Source organism: Stegostoma tigrinum, chromosome 2 (genome assembly GCF_030684315.1).
Source record: "Stegostoma tigrinum isolate sSteTig4 chromosome 2, sSteTig4.hap1, whole genome shotgun sequence".
Classification (NCBI taxonomy): Eukaryota; Metazoa; Chordata; class Chondrichthyes; order Orectolobiformes; family Stegostomatidae; genus Stegostoma; species Stegostoma tigrinum.
Window position 1 is genome coordinate 158423982 of NC_081355.1, and position 22430 is coordinate 158446411.

Genomic DNA, 22430 nt, shown 5'->3' on the forward strand with positions numbered 1-22430 from the left:
ACATCACACAATTTCAAATCTAGGAACAAGACTGCTCTCTGGCCGCTTCCAGAGCACACTGCTCTAAAATAAAACTCAAAAATTTTATGAACTGCTCATTGAGGCTAATATTACCAATCTGATTTTTCTAGTTTACACATAGATTAACAATGACCCATGATTACTATCACCCCTTTATTACAAGCATCCAATATCCAGATGTCTACCAGATCTAGTCAAATGGAAATGTTACTTACAGCCTGCTGGTACACACTAATAATGTTGGTTAGGTAAACCACTGCTGAACACCCCACCTCCAAATAGAGAAGCCAGAAAGGGAAGATTATCTGTAATTTGCTTCCCATCACCCCCACCTCAATTTATGTTTCATCACTCTCTCTTTCTCCACCAGACATATTAAATACTGTCGGTGGACAGAATCCAAACACTTGATGTATTTTATATTAAGCTGTGGTTGAGACAAATGTTTTCTAAGTTTATTCTGCTAACTCAGCAGTAATAGACCAACTGCTCAGCAATGTCCCAGTTACAAGCACACTGTGAAGGGAACGCTGCAGTAGGGGAATGGGCTGTAGTGCAGTGCATAAGGAGATTAGATTCAAACAAAAAGAAAGAATGGGCAAAGACACATCGAAAGAAGCATGGAGTGAATGAAGCTGAATAAATGAAGAGGCTGAATCAGCCAAGTGAACTATCATTGTGGCCTGGCTCTCATCCAACTCATTCTCCTATTACAATATGCCCTAGAGTATGCGCAGATACAGCCTGAGCAAAAAAAAAATTACAATTACCTTCCCTGGACACTGCAGCATTGGCTGATGTCAGCCAGCAATTGCTACAGTTAGTTTCTGTACGAGGTGGAAAGAAGACATAACAGGCAAGAACTGTTACCCAATATCTCTTGTTTTTGCAACATGAGGTATTGACCATCCAAAGATGAACAATTACATAGCAGTACTGACTGCTTGGTCAACACCTGGCAACCACCTGGCAGAAGACAGCACCTTTTGGTGCAAGAAGGGCTAGCTGTTTTATCATTAGAAATAAAATATACACATGTACAAACATACTGATGTAGAAGACGTTAGAGCAGGCTTGCCGCACTGGACATAACGTCCAAGCTTTTGCTCTTTTCCAGAATATTTTGGCTCTTGCAATGAGCTCCTCGTCTTTGGAGCTATAAAATGCATTTCAAGCCCTAATAAAACTTCAGCAGGAGGCCATTCAGCCCATTCTGCCTGGGCCAACTATTTAGAACAGCTGACCAATTAGTCTCATCCTACCTTGCTGTTTTCCCTATAGCCCTGTAGTTTCTTTTTTCTTATTCTGATTATTTATCCAATTCCCTTTGGAGAGCACTCTTTGAATCTGCTTTCACCAAACTTATGAGCAACACATTCTAGATTATTGTATCTTTCCAGGAAAAAAAACTTCTCATTTCCCTCTTTTATCTTGAACTCGTGTTCCCTGGTTATAGACTCAGATATACAGCACAGACCAGATATCCTAAGTTAATCTAGTCTCATTTGCCATCATGTGGCCCACATTCCTCTAAACCCTTCCTAATCGTACATCCATCCAGAATGCTTTTAAACGTTGTAATTGTACCAGTCTCCACCACTTCCACTGGCAGCTCGTTCCATTCCATACATGCACCACCCTCTGCATGAAAAAAGTTGCCTCTTATCTCCCTTTTAAATCTTTTCCCTCTCACCTTAAACCTATGCCCTTTAACTTTGGACTCTCTTATGCTGGGAAAGTGACCTTGGCCAGTCTCCCTATCCATGCCCCTCATAACTTTTACAAATATCTAGAAGTTCAACCGCAGCCTCCAAAGTTCCAGGGAAAATAGTCCCAGCCTATTCAACCTTTGCTTGTAGCTCAAACTCTCCAAACCAGCAACGTTATTGTCAATCTTTTTTGAATCCTTTAAAATTTAACAACATCTTTGCTATAGCAGGGCAACCAGAATTGAATACAGTATTCCAAAAGTGGCCTAGCCAATGCCATGTACAGCCACAACATGACATCCCAACTCCTATACTCAATGCATTGACCAATAAAGACACGGGCACCAGGTGCCTTCTTCACTATCCTAGCCGCCTGCAACAACACTCTCCAGGACCTTACCATTAAGTGTATAATTCATGCCCTGTTTTGCCCTACCAAAACGCAGCACCTCATTATCTAAATTGAACTCCATCTGCAGCTTCTTGGCACATTGGCCCATCTGATCAGGGTCCATCGTACTGACATAACCTTCTTCACTATCCACTACACCACCAATTTTGGTGTCATTTCCAAACTTACTAACGATTCTTCCTAAATTCACATTCAAATTTATACAAATGATAAAAAGCAACAGACCCAGCGCCGATCCTTGTGGCACACGACTGGTCACAGGTCTGCAGTCCAAAAAATAACCCACTACCACCTACCTTCAAGTCAATATTGCATCCAAATGGCTAACTTTCCCTGGATTCCACGTGATCAAACCTTGCTAACCAGTCTACCATGCGGAATCTTGTCAAATGCCTTAGTGAAGTCCATATAGATTACGCCTACCATTCTGTCCTCATCAGTCCTCTTCATTACTACTTCAAAAAACTCAATCAAGTTAGTGAGATACTATTTCCCATGCACAAAGCCATGTTGGCTATCCCTGATCAGTATCTGCCTTTCCTAATACATATAAATCCTGTGCCTCAGAATCTCCTCCAACAACTTATCCACCACTGACGTCAGGCTCACGGGTCTTTCGTTCCCTAGTTTTGTTTACCATCTTTCTTAAATAATGGCACATTAGCCTCCCTCCAGTCTTCTAGCATCTCACCCGTGGTCATTGATGATATCGATATCTCAGCAAGGGGCCCAGCAATCACCTCCCTAGCTTCCCATAAAGTTCTGGGATGAGAGAGATCACCTTTATGCATTTTAAGAGGTCCAGCACCATTTCCTCTAATTTTTCAGACTTCCCAACCAAAGAAATAGCTTACCTACACCTACCTGGTCTATCCCAGTAAGTATTTTGTAGGTTTCAAAGCGATCACTTCACATTCTTCAAAGATTTGGAGTACAGACCCAGTTTATCCAATCTGTCTACATGGAACAGTTCCACTGGGAACAAGTCTGGTGAAGGTTTGTTGTACTCCCTCTACGGCAATCATATCTTTCTTGCAATAACTGCACCCAGTATTTCAGGTATGGTCTAACCAAGCTTCTACACAGTTGTAATGAAACTTCACAAGTCCTGTATGCAATGTCTTGCAATAAAGCTGAACATTTCATTAACCTTCCCAACAGTTTGCTGCACCTACACGTTAGCCTTCAGTAACTAACTCACAAGAACATTTAGATCTTTTTGTAGAGCTACACTTCTCAACCTGTTGCTATTTAAGTAATTCTCTGCTCATCCCTTTTACCATAGTTGATAACCTCATGTTTTTCTACATTATATTCAACTGTCATATTTTTTGCCCATTCACTAAACCAGTCCAAATCCTTCTGAAATCACTTAACATCTTCCTAAAAACACACATTTCTGCTTAGATAACAAAGTGTGGAGCTGGATGAACACAGCAGGCCAAGCAACATTTGTGCTCCTGGGATGCTGCTCGGCCTGCTGTGTTCATCCAACTCCACACTTTGTTATCTCGGATTCTCCAGCATCTGCAGTTCCCATTATCTCTGACACATTTCTGCTTATCTTTGTTTCATCCACAAATTTCACGTCCAGTAGATCTGGCAAGTTAATTCTGATTTCTCTCCACAGATGCTGCCAGGCATGAAGTTTTCCTACAATTTCTGTTTTCGTTAACTGAGGAAGTTAGTAAGTTTGCAAATGACACCAAAATTGGTGGTGCAGTGAATAGTGAACAAGGATACGTCAGTACAATGGAACCTTGATCAGATGGGTCAATGTGCCAAGGAGCTGCAGATGGAGTTCAATTTAGATAAATGAGGTGCTGCGTTTTGGTAGGACAAACTGAGTTTTTGCTGCTGTCTGAAAACAATTGATCCAAGTTTTTTAAATAAAACTGATTTATGCTAGTCAATACACTTCAAAGAGTTGTAACAAGCAAAATTTGTCTCTTAACATTATTAGGAAGATACAAGGCAGACAACCAGAAGCCTGGTTAAAATGGTAGAATTTAACAATTGTCTGAAAGGAAGAAAGTAAAGTGGAAGGAATTCCTGACCTTAGAAGTTCAGATATCTGAACAAACAGCTATCAAACTGGCACTATAAAACTTGAGATGCTAAAGAGGCCAGAATTATTTATAAAAATTGAAGCGTTACTTCTTAGAGACCGAACGTAAGTCAGCAGGTACAGGGGTGATAGAGGAATGGGGCTTGATAGAAGCAAGGACAAGCAACAGAGTTTTGAAAGACCAGCGTCTTTTGGAAGTTTAGGAAGGGAAGAGCAAGGGATGTGGTTAGGACTGTACTGGACTGGTTGAGTGTAGAGGTAACAAAGGTGTATACAAGGAAAGATTTCAGCAGCAGATGAGTAGAAGCAAGAATGAAGACACGCAAAATTGTAAAGATGGAAACAAGTGTGACAGGCCATTTCTAGGTCAAATACAAGGCCAAGGTAGCAAACCATCTCAGCCGGAGACAATTGGCAGGGAGAGGGACCAGCGACCAGCAAGATTATAACAGGAACAGTGATTTTAGTCCACAAAAATTAAATTGGCATAAATTTCCTCTCATACTTTAGCAACAGTGGGGAAGTCACAAGAGATACTGATGAGGTAGAGCTGGATGTCATCAGCTGGTGTGTGAAGACTAAAAGGTGTGGTTTCAGTTAATCTCACAGACAGCAGCACCTGACTGGAATTATAATAAATTGAAAAGGCATTAACAAAATGTTCACAGCTACTAAACATCCCAAAACATTTTACTGCCAATGAGGTACAATTGACATGTAGTCGATGTTGTAATATTGGAAACCCAACACCAATTTACACCCAGCAATCTCCCTCAAAAATGTATCAGAGATAGTGGAAACTGTTATCTCAGATTCTCCAGCATCTGCAAAGGAGCTCCTAAGATGCTGCTTGGCCTGCTGTGTTCATCCAGCTCAACACTTTATTGTCCCCTCAAAAATGTTTTTGTGATATGGATGTGGGGATACATATAGGCCAGAACACTGAATAAAAAAGGAGAGGAGGTCAAAGGCAGACCTTTAAGGGATATTAAGTTTAATGATTCAGAATCAGGGAACCGTAGCTGGGACACTCTGGTTCTGATTAAAACAGACAAGAACGAGGTGAGAGCTGTTCCACCCTGCTGGGTGACAGCGGTAAGGCTTTGGTGGAGGATGGATTGGTCAAACACTACAGACAGAGTGAAAAGGACATGGAGATAAAGTTTAATATGTCATAGTCAGAAATGACACAGTTTGTGACTTTAATCAGAGGTGTGGGGGCGGGGTGGGGGTGGGGTAGGTGAAAGCTGCATGCAGAAATAGGCTATTTGGCCTCACTGAACTTCCCTCATTATTCATTCAATCACTGCCAATCTGTTCATTCCAAAATATCACCTATCACATTCCTTTCTCATCAACAATTTATCTCCCTCCACCTTAAAATATTCAAAAACTCTGCTTCTACTTTTTTCAGGAGGAGAGTTCCAAAGACTCACGACCTTCTGAGATCTCTATGCTTAATGGGCAACCCCTTACTTTTAAAACAGTGACCCCTAGCTCTAGCTTCTCCCAGAAGCAAAAACATTCTTTTTACATACATTCTGTCAAGACCCCTCATAATCTTATTTGTTTTGTTCAAATTTTCTCTTACACTTCTAAACTTCACACATACAAGCCTAGCCAATCCAACTTTTCCTCACAAAAGCTACCTATTCCATGCATCAGACAAGTAAATGTTCAACTTCTATTTACATCCTTACTGAAAAAAGGAGATGATTAAACTCGTAACTCCAAATGTAGTCTCCTCAGTGCTCTCTAACTGAAGCATAACCTTCCAACTTCTATATGTAATCCCCTCCCAATAAATGCTTTCCTGATTACTTTCTACTCATAGCCCCATGCATCTCTCAGCTCTGCATCTTTCACTATTTAGGTAACTTTTTAAATCATTCTTCTTGCCAAAGTGGATAATTTTGCATTTTCCCCACATTATACATCTTTCTTTTAAAGCCCTAGGATTAAGTCAATCAGGGTTTGGGACTTGTAATTCTGCAGTGCCTTGCCTTTTACGTAGTTGAAGTGCTGCTTGTTTTGCAAGCTCAGGGGGCGGGTGGTGGGAAAACAGTTCCTCCGCTTTGATGATCAGTGCCTCGTAAGGAAGGTCCTGCGGTATCTTGGACAGTAATTGATGGACGCTGGCCATGTCACAGTCACATTTTAGTACTTCTTCCTCCCTGTGCAGTACAATCTGAAACAAGGCAATCAAGTTAGTCATCTTCATGGCTTTGTTTTCATAATCATCCTTCAGCTGAAAGGCAGCCCTGACACACTTCATTTCCAAATATCCAAATCATTCTTATCCATCAACTTCCCGATTTGTTCTTGGGATGTGGGTGATGCCAGTAAGGTCATGTTTAGTGCTTATTGAGGAAGATGGTGGTGGACTTTCTTGTGTAACTATTGGTTATACAATGCTATACCACTGCAGCAACGTTAAGCAATCATGTAATGTGGAACTGAGGTCACATATAGGCCAGACACGGCAAAGGTGCCAGGTTCATTTTCACAAAAGTTCTGAGTGAACCACCTAGATTTTCATGCCAGTGATAATGGGAACTGCAGATGCTGGAGAATCCAAGATAACAAAGTGTGGAGCTGGATGAACACAGCAGGCCAAGCAGCATCTCAGTAGCACAAAAGCTGACGTTTCGGGCCTAGACCCTTCATCAGAGAGGGGGATGGGGAGAGGGAACTGGAATAAATAGGGAGAGAGGGGGAGGCGGACCAAAGATGGAGAGAAAACAAGATAGGTAGAGAGGAGAGGATAGGTGTGGAGGTAGGAAGGGGATAGGTCAGTCCAGGGAAGATGGACAGGTCAAGGAGGCGGGATGAGGTGGTAGGTAGGAAATGGAGGTGCGGCTTAGGGTGGGTGAGAGGAAGAACAGGTTAGGGAAGCAGAGACAGGCTGGGCTGGTTTTGGGATGCAGTGGGGGGGCAGGGGAAGAAGTGGGCTGGTTTTGGGATGCAGTGGGGGGAGGGGAGATTTTGAAGCTTGTGAAGTCCACATTGATACCATTGGGCTGCAGGGTTCCCAAGCGGAATATGAGTTGCTGTTCCTGCAACCTATGGGTGGCATCATTGTGGCACTGCAGGAGGCCCATGATGGACATGTCGTCTGAGGAATGGGAGGGGGAGGTGAAATGGCTCGCAACTGGGAGGTGCAGTTGTTTGTTGCGAACCGAACGGAGGTCTTCTGCAAAGCGGTCCCCAAGCCTCCGCTTGGTTTCCCCAATGTAGAGGAAGCCACATTGGGTACAATGGAACTGTATACAACTGATGTCCATTTCAAGCCCACTGACTCCCACAGCTACCTAGAATACACCTCCTCCCACCCACCTTCCTGCAAAAATTCCATCCCCTATTCTCAATTCCTCCGCCTCCGCCACATCTGCTCCCATGATGAGGCATTCCACTCCCGCACATCCCAGATGTCCACGTTCTTCAAGGACCGCAACTTTCCCCCCGCAGTGGTCGAGAACACCCGTGATCGCATCTCCCGCATTTCCCGCAACACATCCCTCACACCCCACCACCGCCACAATTGCCCCCAGAGGATCCTCCTCGTTCTCACATACCACCCCACCAACCTCCGGATACAACGCATCATCCTCCGAAATTTCCGTCATCTACAATCCGACCCCACCACCCAAGACAGTTTTCCATCCACACCCTTGTCTCCTTTCCGGAGAGACCACTCTCTCCACGACTCCCTTGTCCGCTCCACACTCCCCTCCAACCCCACCACACCCGGCACCTTCCCCTGCAACCGCAGGAAGTGCTACACTTGCCCCCACACCTCCTCCCTCACCCCTATATCCCAGGCCCCAAGATGACCTTCCATATCAAGCAGATGTTCACTTGCACATCTGCCAATGTGGTATATTGTATCCATTGTACCCGGTGTGGCTTCCTCTATATTGGGGAAACCAAGCGGAGACTTGGGGACCACTTTGCAGAACACCTCCGCTCAGTTCGCTACAAACAACTGCACCTCCCAGCTGCAAACCATTTCAACTCCCCCTTCCGTTCCTCAGACGACATGTCCATCATGGGCCTCCTGCAGTGCCACAATGATGCCACCCGAAGGTTGCAAGAACAGCAACTCATATTCCGCTTGGGAACCCTGCAGCTCAATGGTATCAGTGTGGACTTCACCAGCTTCAAAATCTCCCCTTCCCTCACTGCATTCCAAAACCAGCCTGTCTCTGCATCCCTAACCTATTCTTCCTCTCACCCATTCCTTCCTCCCACCTCAAGCCGCACCTCCATTTCCTACCTACCACCTCATCCCGCCTCCTTGACCTGTCCATCTTCCCTGGACTGACCTATCCCCTCCCTACCTCCTCATCTATACTCTCCTCTCTACCTATTTTTTTTTCTCTCCATCTTCGGTCCGCCTCCCCCTCTCTCCCTATTTATTCCAGTTCCCTCTCCCCATCCCCATCTTTGTTGAAGGGTCTAGGCCTGAAACATCAGCTTTTGTACTCCTGAGATGCTGCTTGGCCTGCTGTGTTCATCCAGCTCCAGATTTTCATGCCAATCAGCTGATTTGAATTCATGACCTCTGGTTTGCTAATTGAGTATCCCACACACTGCGCATGCTGCACCCCTCTTCCTACCCTTATATTCAAGGTTGCAGCATGGAAACAGGCCATTTGGCCCAACGAGGTTGTGTTGTATTTTATCCTCTTCACAAGCCACAAGTAAAGACAATCCTGAAGCCGTACTCTTGTACAAAAATACTTGACGAAAAGATAATTGTTTTTTGGAACCAGACAGAAGGAATTAAATTCAAGACCAATTCTGTTCAAATATAGCATTCACTTTGCTGCAGGAACAATGTTAGTTGCAATGCAAAGTGGCAATCCTGTCTATATATTTTCCCTTTTAAATCTATTGCCGCTATGGCCACATTTGATGTTGTTCAAAGCCAGTGCCAGGTCTCATCTGGTCAATCTGCATAATGGTTTAGTGCCTTATCGGGGTCTCACTCTTATCACATCATAGTAGATTAGAAATTATTTAGTTTCTTTATTTTTCGATAGTGTCTTCTTATTGTTAAAAATTAAACTTGGTATGAATGCTTTAGTCCTGAAAGCAGTGAATCAGGCAAATTCATCATTTTGGTGGTCTCCTTGGGATTTTATAATCTTATGGCAGCTTGTGAAACAATAGGACACAGTTATCTGTACATTCTTTCCAGTTAAGTTGTGTCATAATAAAGGTGATACCAGATATTACACAATCATCAAGGACTTAAAAGAAGTCTTTAAGATTGGAAAAAGGTTTGATGAAACCCAGAGCTGGGGGATGTCACCTACAAGTCCAGTTGGAGATTCAGGAGAAATATCTTTACTTAGACATTAATTAGGCTGCGTAACTTGTTACACCATGGATTAGTTGAGGTAAATTGTATCAATTTATTTAAGATGATGGCTATGCAAGTGCAGGCAGAAAGAAACAATAGTATCCTCTCCTGATGGGATCATATGAAGACGACTGGTAGGAGGAAGCTTGCATAGAGCATAAGCTCTGGCATCGACTAATTGGCCAAATGGTCTGTTACTGTCTATAAATTCAATGTAGTTCCAACGAATCATTGAGAACAAGGGACAGTGAAGTACTGTAGTAGGTGTTTAGGAAGAGAAGTGGGCGTATAACACTACATACCGCTGCGGCAACGTAGACTGGCATCAATGGGTGACTCGCCAGAAAGAAGTCGTACAGCCTGACAGTATGGCGAAACTTGGAGAGGACATGACCATACCAGGTGATCAGCCAGCTCAAGGCAAAGATGGTGCCAACTTCAGCCCTAAATCAAAGGCACAAGACAGATTCAGCCAAAGCAATTATTTTCATTCAAAGCAACAAAATAGAACTAAATTTCTGTAGCGCTTTTCACATTCTCACTTTTCAGCTGTAGTCACTCTTGCCATCAAGATAAATGTGGCAGCAATTGTAACATTGCCAGGTCCTGGAAACTGACTCAGGTAACCGAGCAGTGAGTTTGTCTTAATGCATTTGGTCAAGGGATCAGTGGTGACCAGAACACACATCTTTGAATGATTTCATGGGATATATTTGCACTTCTAGGCTTAGTGAGATAACACAGTGTGAAGCTGGATGAACACAGCAGGCCAAGCAGCATCCGAGCAGTAGAAAAGTTTGACGTTTCGGGTCGAGACCCTTCTTCATAAAATTCTTACCGCCTCTGTAACCTCCAGCATCAGCAGTTCCTACCGTCTCTGTAACAATTTTAACCCCAGTTCGAAACCTCTTCCAAGGACACCTCCTCCGATGCTGCTTGGCCTATGTGTTCATCCAGCTTCACACTGTATTATCTCAGATTCTCCAGCATCGGCAGTTCCTACTATCTCTGTATCACGCCAGGTTTAGTGCTTCATCTGTATTGATCAGCTCAAGTCTCTGAAGTGGGGCTTTATCCCTCAGGCCAAGATGATTTATTCAAACATTAGCACCTCTTACAAGTGTTGTTACTCTGATAATTCAGTAATGAAACAGTTTTGGAGAAAAAGGAAATTTCACAAGTGAATAAAATTAGAAACTTAGTAACACCCTTCTCAAACAATATCGGGTCTTTTAGAAACACAGAGAACGGAAACAAAATTTGAATAGATTCTGGTAACATTAAATTTTAATAACATTAATTGTGGAAAGCAATAGATGGCCTGTATAGTCAAAGAATCAAAAGCTGGTAAAATACAGGGGAGACGGGATTTCTTACTTGAATCACAGGGATGATTCAGGTTCTAAGCAGGTGCCTATGAGAGATCCACCAGTTTAAAACAGATTTTTAATCTCTTTGTTCAGACATGTTATGACACATTCCTGAAGCAGGTGGTTATCGAACCTGAGCCTCCTGGTTCAGAGATAGGGACACTAACACTAGACGTCAAGAGCCCAAGAATTTAAATATATTACTCCAGTAGGGTGAATAAACTTACTGATTTGCCTGAAACAGCTAGTATACTCAACGCATTTTAGGTAGTAATATACAATTTTACAAGAAATGGTTAATATCGTTGGCATGTGTCCAAGATAACTACACTGCAAGCCATGGAAACTTTATCTCAGTCAAATGTATCCTGTTCACAATTTTTTTTTTCTTTAAATCCAACTTGATATTCATATATGCTCACCAATGTGGCTGTATACCCTCCTGACCATGGGAACACAGAAGCTGATTGAGTGCATTCACTGCTGATCAGACGGTGGAGATCCACCTACACAGAAAAGGCAATGTTCAGAACCTCTGCCCTTCCCATGTACAAGACCAGGTGGTATATTTACCACTGAGCCCTTAGGGAGAGCTGAGCAAATGTTTCTAAACACAATTTTATTACTAAACGGGTCCAGTAGCTATACTGCCCAAGTTATCAAAGTCATCTTTGCAGTGATTCAGTTCATGGTAGATTACCTGCGTTACAACTAATGCTCCAAAGTAATTAATTTCTTGTAAAACAATTTAGAGTATCATGAGGTTGTGGAGAAATGCATCTATCTTCTGTGAACTGCATCCCAAAACCAGTCCAACCTGTCTCTGCCTCCCTAACCGGTTCTTCCTCTCACCCATCCCTTCCGCCCACCCCAAGCCGCACCCCCATCTACCTACTAACCTCATCCCACCTCCTTGACCTGTCCGTCTTCCCTGGACTGACCTATCCCCTCCCTACCTCCCCACCTATACTCTCTCCACCTATCTTCTTTACTCTCCATCTTCGGTCCGCCTCCCCCTCTCTCCCTATTTATTCCAGTTCCCTCTCCCCATCCCCCTCTCTGATGAAGGGTGTAGGCCCGAAACGTCAGCTTTTGTGCTCCTGAGATGCTGCTTGGCCTGCTGTGTTCATCCAGCCTCACATTTTATTATCTTCTGTGAACACCTGATTCAACTATTTCAACACTAGCTGACCCCTTATCCTTCACATAGCCAGCACTAAACTAAATATCTGCCCATTTCCTTTTGGCACAGCAAGCCTTGTCGACTCTTCACCCAGTACTCATAAATATATATCAACTTCCTGTTTCCCAACAGGTATCTAAAATTCTATTTTTTGTCTTTAAATCCCTGATAGCCTTTCACCCTCCTCATCACTAAATCATTTCTAGCTCAATCAATTTTCCCCACACACCGATTCAAATTCTTACAACCTCCTAGGTCAGATAACGAGCAGGTCATCCATTTTTGTCATATTGTTTGATGGCTAACGATCGACCAGAAAACTGGGAGGACTCCATACTGCACCTCTTCAGATCAGTACTGTGGAATATTTTATCTATATATAGAAGACAGTACAGGATGTGACTGTTAATGGCTATGCCAGCATTTCTCGGCTCTCCATAACTGACCATAAACTTAGTGAGTGATTTGCTAAACTATTTTGGGGACAATTAAGAGTCAACCACACTGGGTCTGGAGTCACATGTAGGCCAGGCGGGGTTTGGATTCGGATTCCAAATTTCTTTCCCCAAAAAAGGACAGGTGTACCATCTGGAGTTTTTAATGGCAATCTTCGTAGTTAGTTGGTCACCATTAGGCTAGATCGCAGACTTTCTATTGAATTCAAATTTCACCATCTGCCTGGGAAGGATTTGAACCATTGTCCTCAGATCCTTTTTCTACGGTTCTGGATTACTGGTCCGTTTTTTAAGACTCACTCATGGGATGTGAGCATCACTGGCTATCCAGAATTTATTTCCCCTTCCTAGTTGCCCTTGAGAAGGTGGTGGTGAGCTGCCTTCCTGAATCACTACAGTCTACAATTTAGGTTGGCCCACAATGCCACTAGGGAGGGAATTCCAGGATTTTCACCCAGTGACATTGAAGGAACCGTGATATATTTCCCGGTCAAGACAGTGAGTGGCTTGGAAAAGAACTTGCAAGTGGTGGTCCCATATATTTGCTGCTTTTGTCCTTCCAGTTGGAAGCACGTGTGGGTTTGGAAGGTGCTATCTGAAAATCTTTGGTGAATTTCAGCAGTGCATCTTGCAAATAGTACACACTGCTGCTGCTGCTGCTGCTGAACATTTGTGGTGGAGAGAATGAATGCTGTCAAGCTTCTTGAATGTTATTGGAGCTCGGGGGGTATATTCCAGCACACTCCTGATTTGTGCCTTGTAGATGGACAGGCTTTGGAGATTCTGGAGAGGAGAAACTAGGCACAGTATTCCCAGTTTCTGACCTGCTTTCGTAGCCACTGTGGCTAGTCCAGTTGGGTTTCTGGTCAATGGTGACCTCAACAACGTTGACAATGATGGTAACACCACTGAATGTCAACAGGTAGTGTTATATTGTTCTGAAGAAGGGTCACACCACCCAGAACATTAACTGATTTCTCCTCCACAGATGCTGCAAGACCTGTTGAGCTTTTCCAGCAACTTCTGGTTTTGTTCCCGATTTACAGCATCCGCAGCTCTTTCGGTTGTTACATTGCAGCCAATAACTACCTTCTCAATGAAGGAACAATCAAACCCTGATCCCTGCTGCTGTGAGGAAGCAGTATTAACCACTGAGCCACTGTGCTGCCCTTGTTTTATGATGATTGAGAGTAGACAGATGGAGTGGCGATCGGTCAAGTTGGATTTGTCCTGTTGTGTGTGTACAGGACATACCCAGGCATTTTTCCATATTGCTGGGTAGATGTCAGTTTTATAAATGCACTGGAACAGTTTAGCTAGAGGTATGGCATGTTCTGGCATTGGTACTGAACACTTGGGCTCCAGAATGTTGTCAGGGCCCTAGCCTTTGCAGTATCCGGTGCCTCCAACCCGTTTCTTGATAACATGGAGTGAATCAAATTGGCTGAAGACCAGGGGGGTCTTTGTGAAGCTGGGGAGCACTGGAAGAGGCTGAGATGGATCATTCACTTAGCACTTCTGGTTGAAGACTGCCGCAAATGCTTCAGCCTTATTTTTTGCATTGATGTGCTAGGCTGTTCCATTATTAAGGATGGCGATAACTGCGGAGCCGCCTCCTCCAGTGTACTGTTTTATTATCCAGCACCATTCATAACTGCAGTGCTTGGATATGATCCGTTGGTTATGGGGTTGCAGAGCTCTGTCTATCAATTGCTGCTTATGCTGTTTCACATGTAAGTAGTCCTATTTGGAAGCTGCAGGAGATTGATAGCTCATCTGTAGGTATGCCTGGTCCTACTCCAGGCATGCCCTCCTGCACTCTCCATTGAGCCAGGATTGATCCTCTGGCTTTGATGGTAGTGGTCCAGTCGGGGAGATGCTAGGCTATGAGACTGCAGGTTATGCTAGAGTATAATTCTGGTGTTGATGGCCCACAGGGCCTCATGAATGCCTTGTCTTCAGTTGCTAGATCTGTTCTAAGTCTGTCCCATTGAGGACAGTGATAGTGCCATACAACACGATGGGCGGTATTCTCTACGTGAAGGCAGAACTACGTGGTGGCCTCTTTTACCAACACCGTCATGGATAGACACATTACAACCCAGGGCAACTCCTCCTGACTGTATACCACTGTACCACTACCTCTGCTGCCAGTGGAATAGGGCACCTCCAGGGATGGTGATGCTGGTGTCTGGGATATTATCATACTCTCAGTATCGTACCGATAGTGTGTGTCAGGCTGTTACTGAACTAGTCTGTGATACAGCTCTCCCAGTTCTTGCACTAGCCCATAGATATTGCTAAGGAGGACTTTGCGGGTCAACAAGGCTGTTCGGTTGTTTTTTCCCTCCCAGTGCCTAGGTCGATGCCAGGTGGTCCATCTGATTTCACTTCTTTGTTGAGAATTCGTAGCAAATGATGTAACTGTGTGGCTTGCTAAGTCATTTCAAAGGGCAGTTGGCAGTCGGCAGTCAACACCATTGCTGTGTTTCTGAAGCCACATATATGCCAGATGGGTATTTTCAATAATCAATAATTCACACTCACTGGTAGATTTTTAATTACAGATTAGTTTTTTTTAAAAAAATGGAATTTAAATTCTACCATGTGCCATTTCAGGATTTGAACTCGGATCCTCAGAACATTAGCTGAGTTTCCTGGATTTATCCGTGTATCACTAGGCCATCACTTCCTTAAGATACAAACACTACGCCATCAATTCTCCTTATCTCATCTGGAAGATGGCACCACCCACCATGCAGCAATCCCTTAGCACCGTATTAAAGTGTCAGCCTTGAACTTTGTGCTCAACTCCACAACTTTCTGATTAGAAGCGAGCTGACACTCTGAGGGCCACCTCTTTCACAAATCTTTTGTGACCCCACCCTATGATGCCTCCTTTAACTTGGCATTTTCCCCTCTCCCTTATTATGCTGCTCTAGGAAATTTTTTCAAGGTTTTCAATGTTAAAAATGTGACAAAAAGGGTTACAGAGCTGTAGTACTGAGTATCCACACAGGAGGCCAGTAGCGAGGCATATAAAACACAAGTCTCCACCTGCAGGTATTGAATTGCTAAGGCAGATTAGCCAGTTTGTTTCTACTTGACATACGGCCCCGAACCTTTGCCCACTGCGTCACTGTGGAGAATTAGTCTTATGAAACTATCTGCCCATATGTAGCATCACCACTAATTTACAGTTTTATTTTCACCCGACATTCAGTTGCTCCAGTGTCAATGATTGATTGATTGTTGTCACAATGTATCAAAATATACTGAAGAGTATTGCTGGGTGCTGTAGAGGGGTATTGTGCCATACAAAGTGCAGAGTAGCAGAACAGAATGACGAATACAGTGTTACAGCCACAGACAAGGTGCAAGCAGAAGGATCAGAATTAACATGTGAAAGATCCATTCAAAAAGTCTGATAACATCAGGGAAGCTCTTGTTCTTGAATCAATTTATATATGCATTTAAGCTCTTACATCTTCTGCCCAACAGAAGACAGGATTACTGGGATGAGAGGGGTCTTTGATGAATATTAGCCGCTTTCCCAAGGCAGCAGGTAGCATAGATGGGGTCAATAGACAGAAGGTTGGTTTGAGTGCTGGACTGGGCTGTGTTCACAACAAACTGCAGTTTCCTGTAGCCTTGAAAAGAGCAGTTTAGACACCATGTTTCGACGCATCCAGACAGGATGTTTTCTACAGTGCATCTATAGTGATTTTTTCTGTATTCATTCACAGGATGAGGGTGTCACCTGCCAGGCAGCATTTATTGCCCATGGGGGCAGTTGAGAGTCAACCACATTGCTGTGGGCTTGGAGTCACATGTAGGCCACACGAGGTAAGGATGGCAGTGTCCTTACCGAAAGTGAGCCAGATGAGGTTTTTCTGACAATCAATAATGGATTCATGGTCATCATCAGTATTTTATTGAATTCAAATTCTACAATCTGCCTTAGCAGCATTCAAACTCAGGTCCCCAGAACATTATCTGGGTCTCTGGATTAATAGTCCAGCGATAATACCACGAGGCCATTGCCTCCCCTGAAACCGATAAGAGTTCTTGTGGACATGTCTAATTTCTTTAGCCTCCTGAGGAAACAGAGACTCTGTTGTGCTTTTTTGACCATCACGTCAACATAAGTGAGCCAGGACAGTTTAATGGTGGTGATCATCACTCCCAAGAACCAGATGCTGTAGACCATCTCCACCTCAGCACCACTGATGCAGGGCATGTCCTCCACTCAAATTTCTGAAGTTAATGACCAGCTCTCTCATTTTGCTGACTTTCAGGGAGAGTGAGTGTTCAGTGGCATAGTGTAGAGGCAGAAATCTCTTGCCTTAATTTCCATCTTGTCATTGTTTGAGATCGGACTTTCCTACTAACCTCATCCCAACCCCTTGACCTGTCCGTCCTCCCCAGACTGACCTATCCCACCCCTACCTCCACTCAGCTCTACAGGCTCCATCCCTGCCTCTTTGACTTGTCTGTCTCCTCTCCACCTATGTTCTCTTCTATCCATCTTCAATCCACCTCCCCCACTCTCCCTATTTATTTCACAACCATTTCCCCCTCCCCCATTTCTGATGAAGGATCTAGGCCCAAAACATCAGCTTTTGTGCTCCTAAGATGCTGCTTGGCCTGCTGTGTTCATCCAGCCCCCACATTGTTATTCGGATTCTCCAGCATCTGCAGTTCCTATTATCTCTATAACAGAGGTATCATCAGCAAACTTGTATATGGGGTTGGGGCAGAATTTGACCACAGTGAGTGTAAGGAGTATAGTGGGGGGGTTGGGTACACAGTCTTGTGGGGCACCAGGGTAAAGGGATATGGTGGAGGAGGTGTTGTTGTCTATTCTCACTGATTGTGGTCTATGGGTCAGAAAGTCGAGGATCAAGTTACACAGGAAGAAGACGAGACCTAGATCTTTGAGTTTAGAGATGATTCATTTGGAATTACGGTGTTGAAGGTGGAACTATAGTCTAATCAGTAGAAACCAGATGGAGATATCCTGGTTACCCAGCTGTTCCAGGGATGAAGGTAGGGCTCAGGAGATGGCATCTGCTGTGGACATGTAGGAGAATTGCAAAGGCAATACGGGAGGCTAGAGAGTGGACATGAGCCACTTGAAGCACTTCATAATGTAGGTCAGAGCCATCAGACAGTAGTCACTGAGGAACATGGCATGATTTTTCTTTGGCACCAAGATGATGGCAGTCTTGTTGAAGTGATTTTGGACATCAGCTCATAGTAAGGAGAGGACAATAAGAAGGACTGGGGACCTGGGGTAAATATTTACTTTCTGGTTCAGGGATCAGCTAGTTCAGTTATCTTCATTGCTGGTTGGTGATGTACACCATATTTCAGTGGCATCATAATCAAATCTAATTCAGGCTCTGCTCAAAAATGAGTATTTCCAGAGGAGTTACTCACTAACAACAACCAGAGCATCTGCCTGAGTTTGCAACAAGGCTAACTATGCCATTTGTAATGTCCAGGAATCCTTGGCGTCATGGCCTGCAGGACCCCAACAGTGAACATTTCAGTGGGGGAGGGAAACACAATCAGTAAGGCCAATAAAGGCAGCAAACAAAAACAGAAGGCTCACCTCTGTATAAAGTCATGGAGCTGTGGGTTCACCCGCTGCAGAATCGGCATTAGGTAGTTTAGAATGTGTTTCGTGCTGTCCATTGTGGGATCCATAAAATCCCTGTGGGAGTACAAAAGCAAAAGATATGGTTACCCTTTATTTCACTCAATACCACAAAGCAGATAATGCAGGCCTGCAACCACTCATTCTGTTATTGGTTTATTCCCTACCTAAAGGCATCACACTGAAACTTTATCCCCAATTTACCCATTTACACACATTTTGGATGTCCAGTTCTTCTCTCAGCTTCCAATAAGAACACTAGAGTTAGGAGCAGGAGCAAGCCAGTCACCTCCTCAAGCCTGCCCTGCCATCATGCCTGATCATCCACAGGCCCCAACTCCCATTTCCTGCCAGCTCCTCGTAGCCATCCACTTCCTAACATTTAAAAAAAAAACTTCCTCCTATTTAAATAAATGCAATGATACAGCCCCCATAACTCTGTGGTAAAGAATTCCAGACATTCACTACCTTCTTGGAGAAGTTCTTCACCTCTCATCTTTTAAATGAGTGTCCCCTTATTAAGTAACTATGTCCCCTAGTTTGAGGTTCACCCGCTCCACTCTGTCAAAACCCTTCAGTATCCTTTATGGTTGCTGTTACCTAGGGTGACCTCCACTCTGAGGTTATTATTAGTTAAATCAATCCTCTTCTATTACACAATTCCAGGCATCACATAACCTGCTCTCTGGTCAGCTCCAGAACATGCTGTTATAAGAAGCTATCCTGAACACAGTCTATGAACTCATCCAGGCTACCTTTCTGCATCTTACTTTCCCATCAAAATAGAACAGTACAACACAGTAAGTACAGGTCCTTCAACTCATGATGTTGTGCCAACCTACTATTCTACTAAGATCAAATTACCCTGCACACCCTACATTCTACTATCCTCCGTGTGCCTACCCAACAGTCGCTTAAAAGTCTCTAAAGTATCTGAATCCACTACCATTGCTGGCAGCACATTCCACATGCCCACCACTCTGGGTAAAGAACTACCTCTGACATCTCCTCTACGCCTTACTCCAAGCACCTTAAAATTATGCCCATTTCTGCCCTGGGATAAAATCTCTGACTATCCACTCTCCATACCTCTCAATCACCTCGTACACCTCTATCAAGTCACCTCTCATCCTTCTTTGCTCCAATGAAAAAAGCCCTAGCTCCCTCAACCTTTTCTCATAAGGCCCGCCCTCCAGTCCAGGCAGCATCCTGGTAAATCTGATGAAAGCCAACATACCATATGCCTTCTTTATAACCCTATCAACTTGGGTAGCAACTTTGAGGGATCTATGAATGTAGGACCAAGATCCCTCTGTTCCTCCAAACTGCCTAGAATCCTGCCATTAACCCTGTATTCTGCATTCAAATTCGACCTTCCAAAAGGAATCACTTCACAGTTTTCTGGGTTGAATTCCATCTGCCACTTTTTTGCCCAGCTCTGCATCCTGTCAATGTCCCACTGCAACCTACGACAGCCTTCCACACTACCCACAACTCCATCAACCTTTGTATCATCAGCAAACTTACTAACTCACCCTTCCACTTCTCCATCCAAGTCACTTATAAAGATCACAAAGAGCAGAGGTCCCAGAACAGATCCCTGCAGAACACCACTGGTCACCAAGCTCCAGGCTGATTACTTTCCATCTACTATCACCCTTTGTCTTCTATTGGACAGACAGTTTTGTATCCAGACAGCCAAATGTCCCCGAATCCCATGCCTCCTTAATTTCTGAATGAGCCTACCATTGGGAACCTGATCGAATACCTTGCTGAAATCCATATACATCACATCCACGACTCTGCCTTTACGTGTTTGTCACATCCTCAAAAGATTCATAAGGCTTGTGAGACATGATCTACCCCTCACAAAGCCATGTGGACTATTTCTAATCAAACCGTGCTTTTCCAAATAATTATAAATACTCTCTCTCAAAATCCTCTTCAATAATTTGCCCACCACAGAAGTAAGACTGACTGGCCTGTAATTCGTAGGATTATGTCTATTCTCTTTCATTTCTTATTCCCTGACATTTATTACAGAGCCTTTCTGACAAGCTAATTATTCTTCCTTTATGGCCACCCCACTGCATGGCTGCTGTTAGGGGAGAGCTGGACACCACTCTCAAGTGACTTCATTTCTACTCAAACTGTTCCACGTCGTGTTTTCCTGAACCTAAGCCACCCTCTCTATTGTGCAAATATCATTAACTAACAAAGCCACCCCGCCATCTTTTCTTACTTTCCTGTCATTCTTAAATGTCCTGTAATCTTCAAGATTCAGGTCCTCATCCAAATTTTCCAACAGCAATATCTCTGAAATGGTTAGCTTATATTCCCCTGCATCCCTTACTCCGTTAACTTGACCAGATCTCAAATCTGTTGAACAACTGCAAAGGCTGCGGTTTCTGCACCCCTGCTCTCTGTGTCCCCTTACCATGCCTCAAGGCATGCAACACTCTCCTGTGCTTAAACACTAACACATCAGATGACCCAACCCTAAGAGGTGTGACCGCCTGTCACTATAGCCCAGATACTCGTGAAATTGCACATTCTTCTGTAAGACATAGGAGAATGACATTGATCAGTTGCTCCCACAGAACTCCATGTTTATTTGGATGCATGTCGGATATTAAAAATAAATTGCTTATATATGGTTCACACTGATGCCACTGTTCACTGGTGCTGAATTTTGAAGGTAGTAGACAAGGTCCCAATCAAGTGGGCTGCTTTTATATGGATGAAGTCAAGGTTAAGACTGCCTACAATTATTGAGTATTTTTATATTGTGCAATTCTGATTTAGTTTATTGTTGGCATTAAACTGAAGTCTGCAGTTTAAATTTTGTAATTGCAAGCATGGAGGGGTTACTGACATTTGACTGATATAGATGGGGCTCAGTATGCACCGCTAACCATGATTAGTTCTTCACCTGAGATGATGGGAAGACAGTATGTCCATGAGTGCAATGGCCATCCTTTCACCAACAACCAGGAGGAACGTCACGACAATGTCATGATAGCCCTGATAATAGTGAAGCTGTACGTTCCTCTGTAAGACGTATAGGATGACGTTGATCAGTTGCTCCTGCAGAACCCCACGTTCCTCTGGACTCATGCCTGATATTAAAAATTGATTGAAAATAAGTTTGAAATAAGAAACCAATATATATCTTTGTTTCAATTCAGTTCTCAACAGGAAAGTTTGTCTTCATCACAGAAGTTACAATCTAAAACAGGCCAACTAATCAACAATGTCAACTCATTGACACATGATAGACATAAACCCAGAATGAGAGATTTAACATTCTAAACACTTTCACAATTCTTGCAGAACAGGAAACTACTGACTTCCCTGTCTTTTCCCATCAAGTGAATCTCAATACAGTGAGCTCTGCTATAATGTGTGTTCCGTCAATGCGAGTTGGCTGCAACACGATTGCTGGGTAGGCGAATGCTATTTCTAAAACATGAACTTGTGTTGGCTGTAATGCAATTCCATCGGCACGTGGAGGAGTACATGTTGACATCATACAATTGTTTCATGGGCTTTTGCTGTGAATACGTATGTTTGCGCCAAAACAGTCTCCACACCAGCATCCCGTGATCATTTTGCAGGCTTTGTCATTAGTGTTTTCTGAGAGGTACAGTACAACCTCCTCTCCCATCAGGTCACCTTGACATTTTATTCCCCCAAGGTAGAAAGTGTTAAAATCTACTTTTATTTCACTATTAGATATGAATTAAACATCTATTCAAAATCGTGCTATCCTTGGTGTTAAAGCTTTTGGGTGATTTTTTTGATGGTCTACCCCAACTGCACTTTTCTCATAAGCCTTGTTATTTCCATAGGATGATTTTCTATAATGTGATGTTGCACAGGAATGTAACTATCACGTTAGGGTACAACTGACTAGAAACTAAATACTCTCTGCCCTTCGCCTTCGACAGAAACCCAACAAACTAAATATTTTCCCCATTTTTGCACTCAACTGAATTTCATTACAGAGTCAGTGTGCTTACCTTGTGGAAACCTGCGTAATGACCGTTGTACATCCATAAGCACCTGGTTGTAGTCTTTGTGGCCTTCCCTTATGTCTTTGCCTTAGAAGACAGGCATTCGTCAGATTAGGGCACACTGTATTTTACTTCAAAATATAAAGCCGAAGTTTTCTTCCCAATA

The 22430-nt window shown here is 43.5% G+C and overlaps 1 protein-coding gene across 1 annotated transcript in view; it reads right to left on the reverse strand.

The window, feature by feature from the left end:
- zgc:63863 (uncharacterized protein LOC393372 homolog) overlaps positions 1-22430 on the reverse strand; it is a 55915-nt gene that overhangs the window by 23261 nt on the left and 10224 nt on the right. The window contains exons 3-7 of the mRNA XM_059640600.1: positions 22271-22351; positions 21181-21367; positions 18204-18305; positions 9881-10022; positions 6214-6398 (exon numbers count right to left, since the gene is read on the reverse strand). Of these exons, the coding sequence (XP_059496583.1) occupies positions 6214-6398; positions 9881-10022; positions 18204-18305; positions 21181-21367; positions 22271-22351 (697 nt within the window). The remainder of the gene's footprint in view (positions 1-6213; positions 6399-9880; positions 10023-18203; positions 18306-21180; positions 21368-22270; positions 22352-22430) is intronic.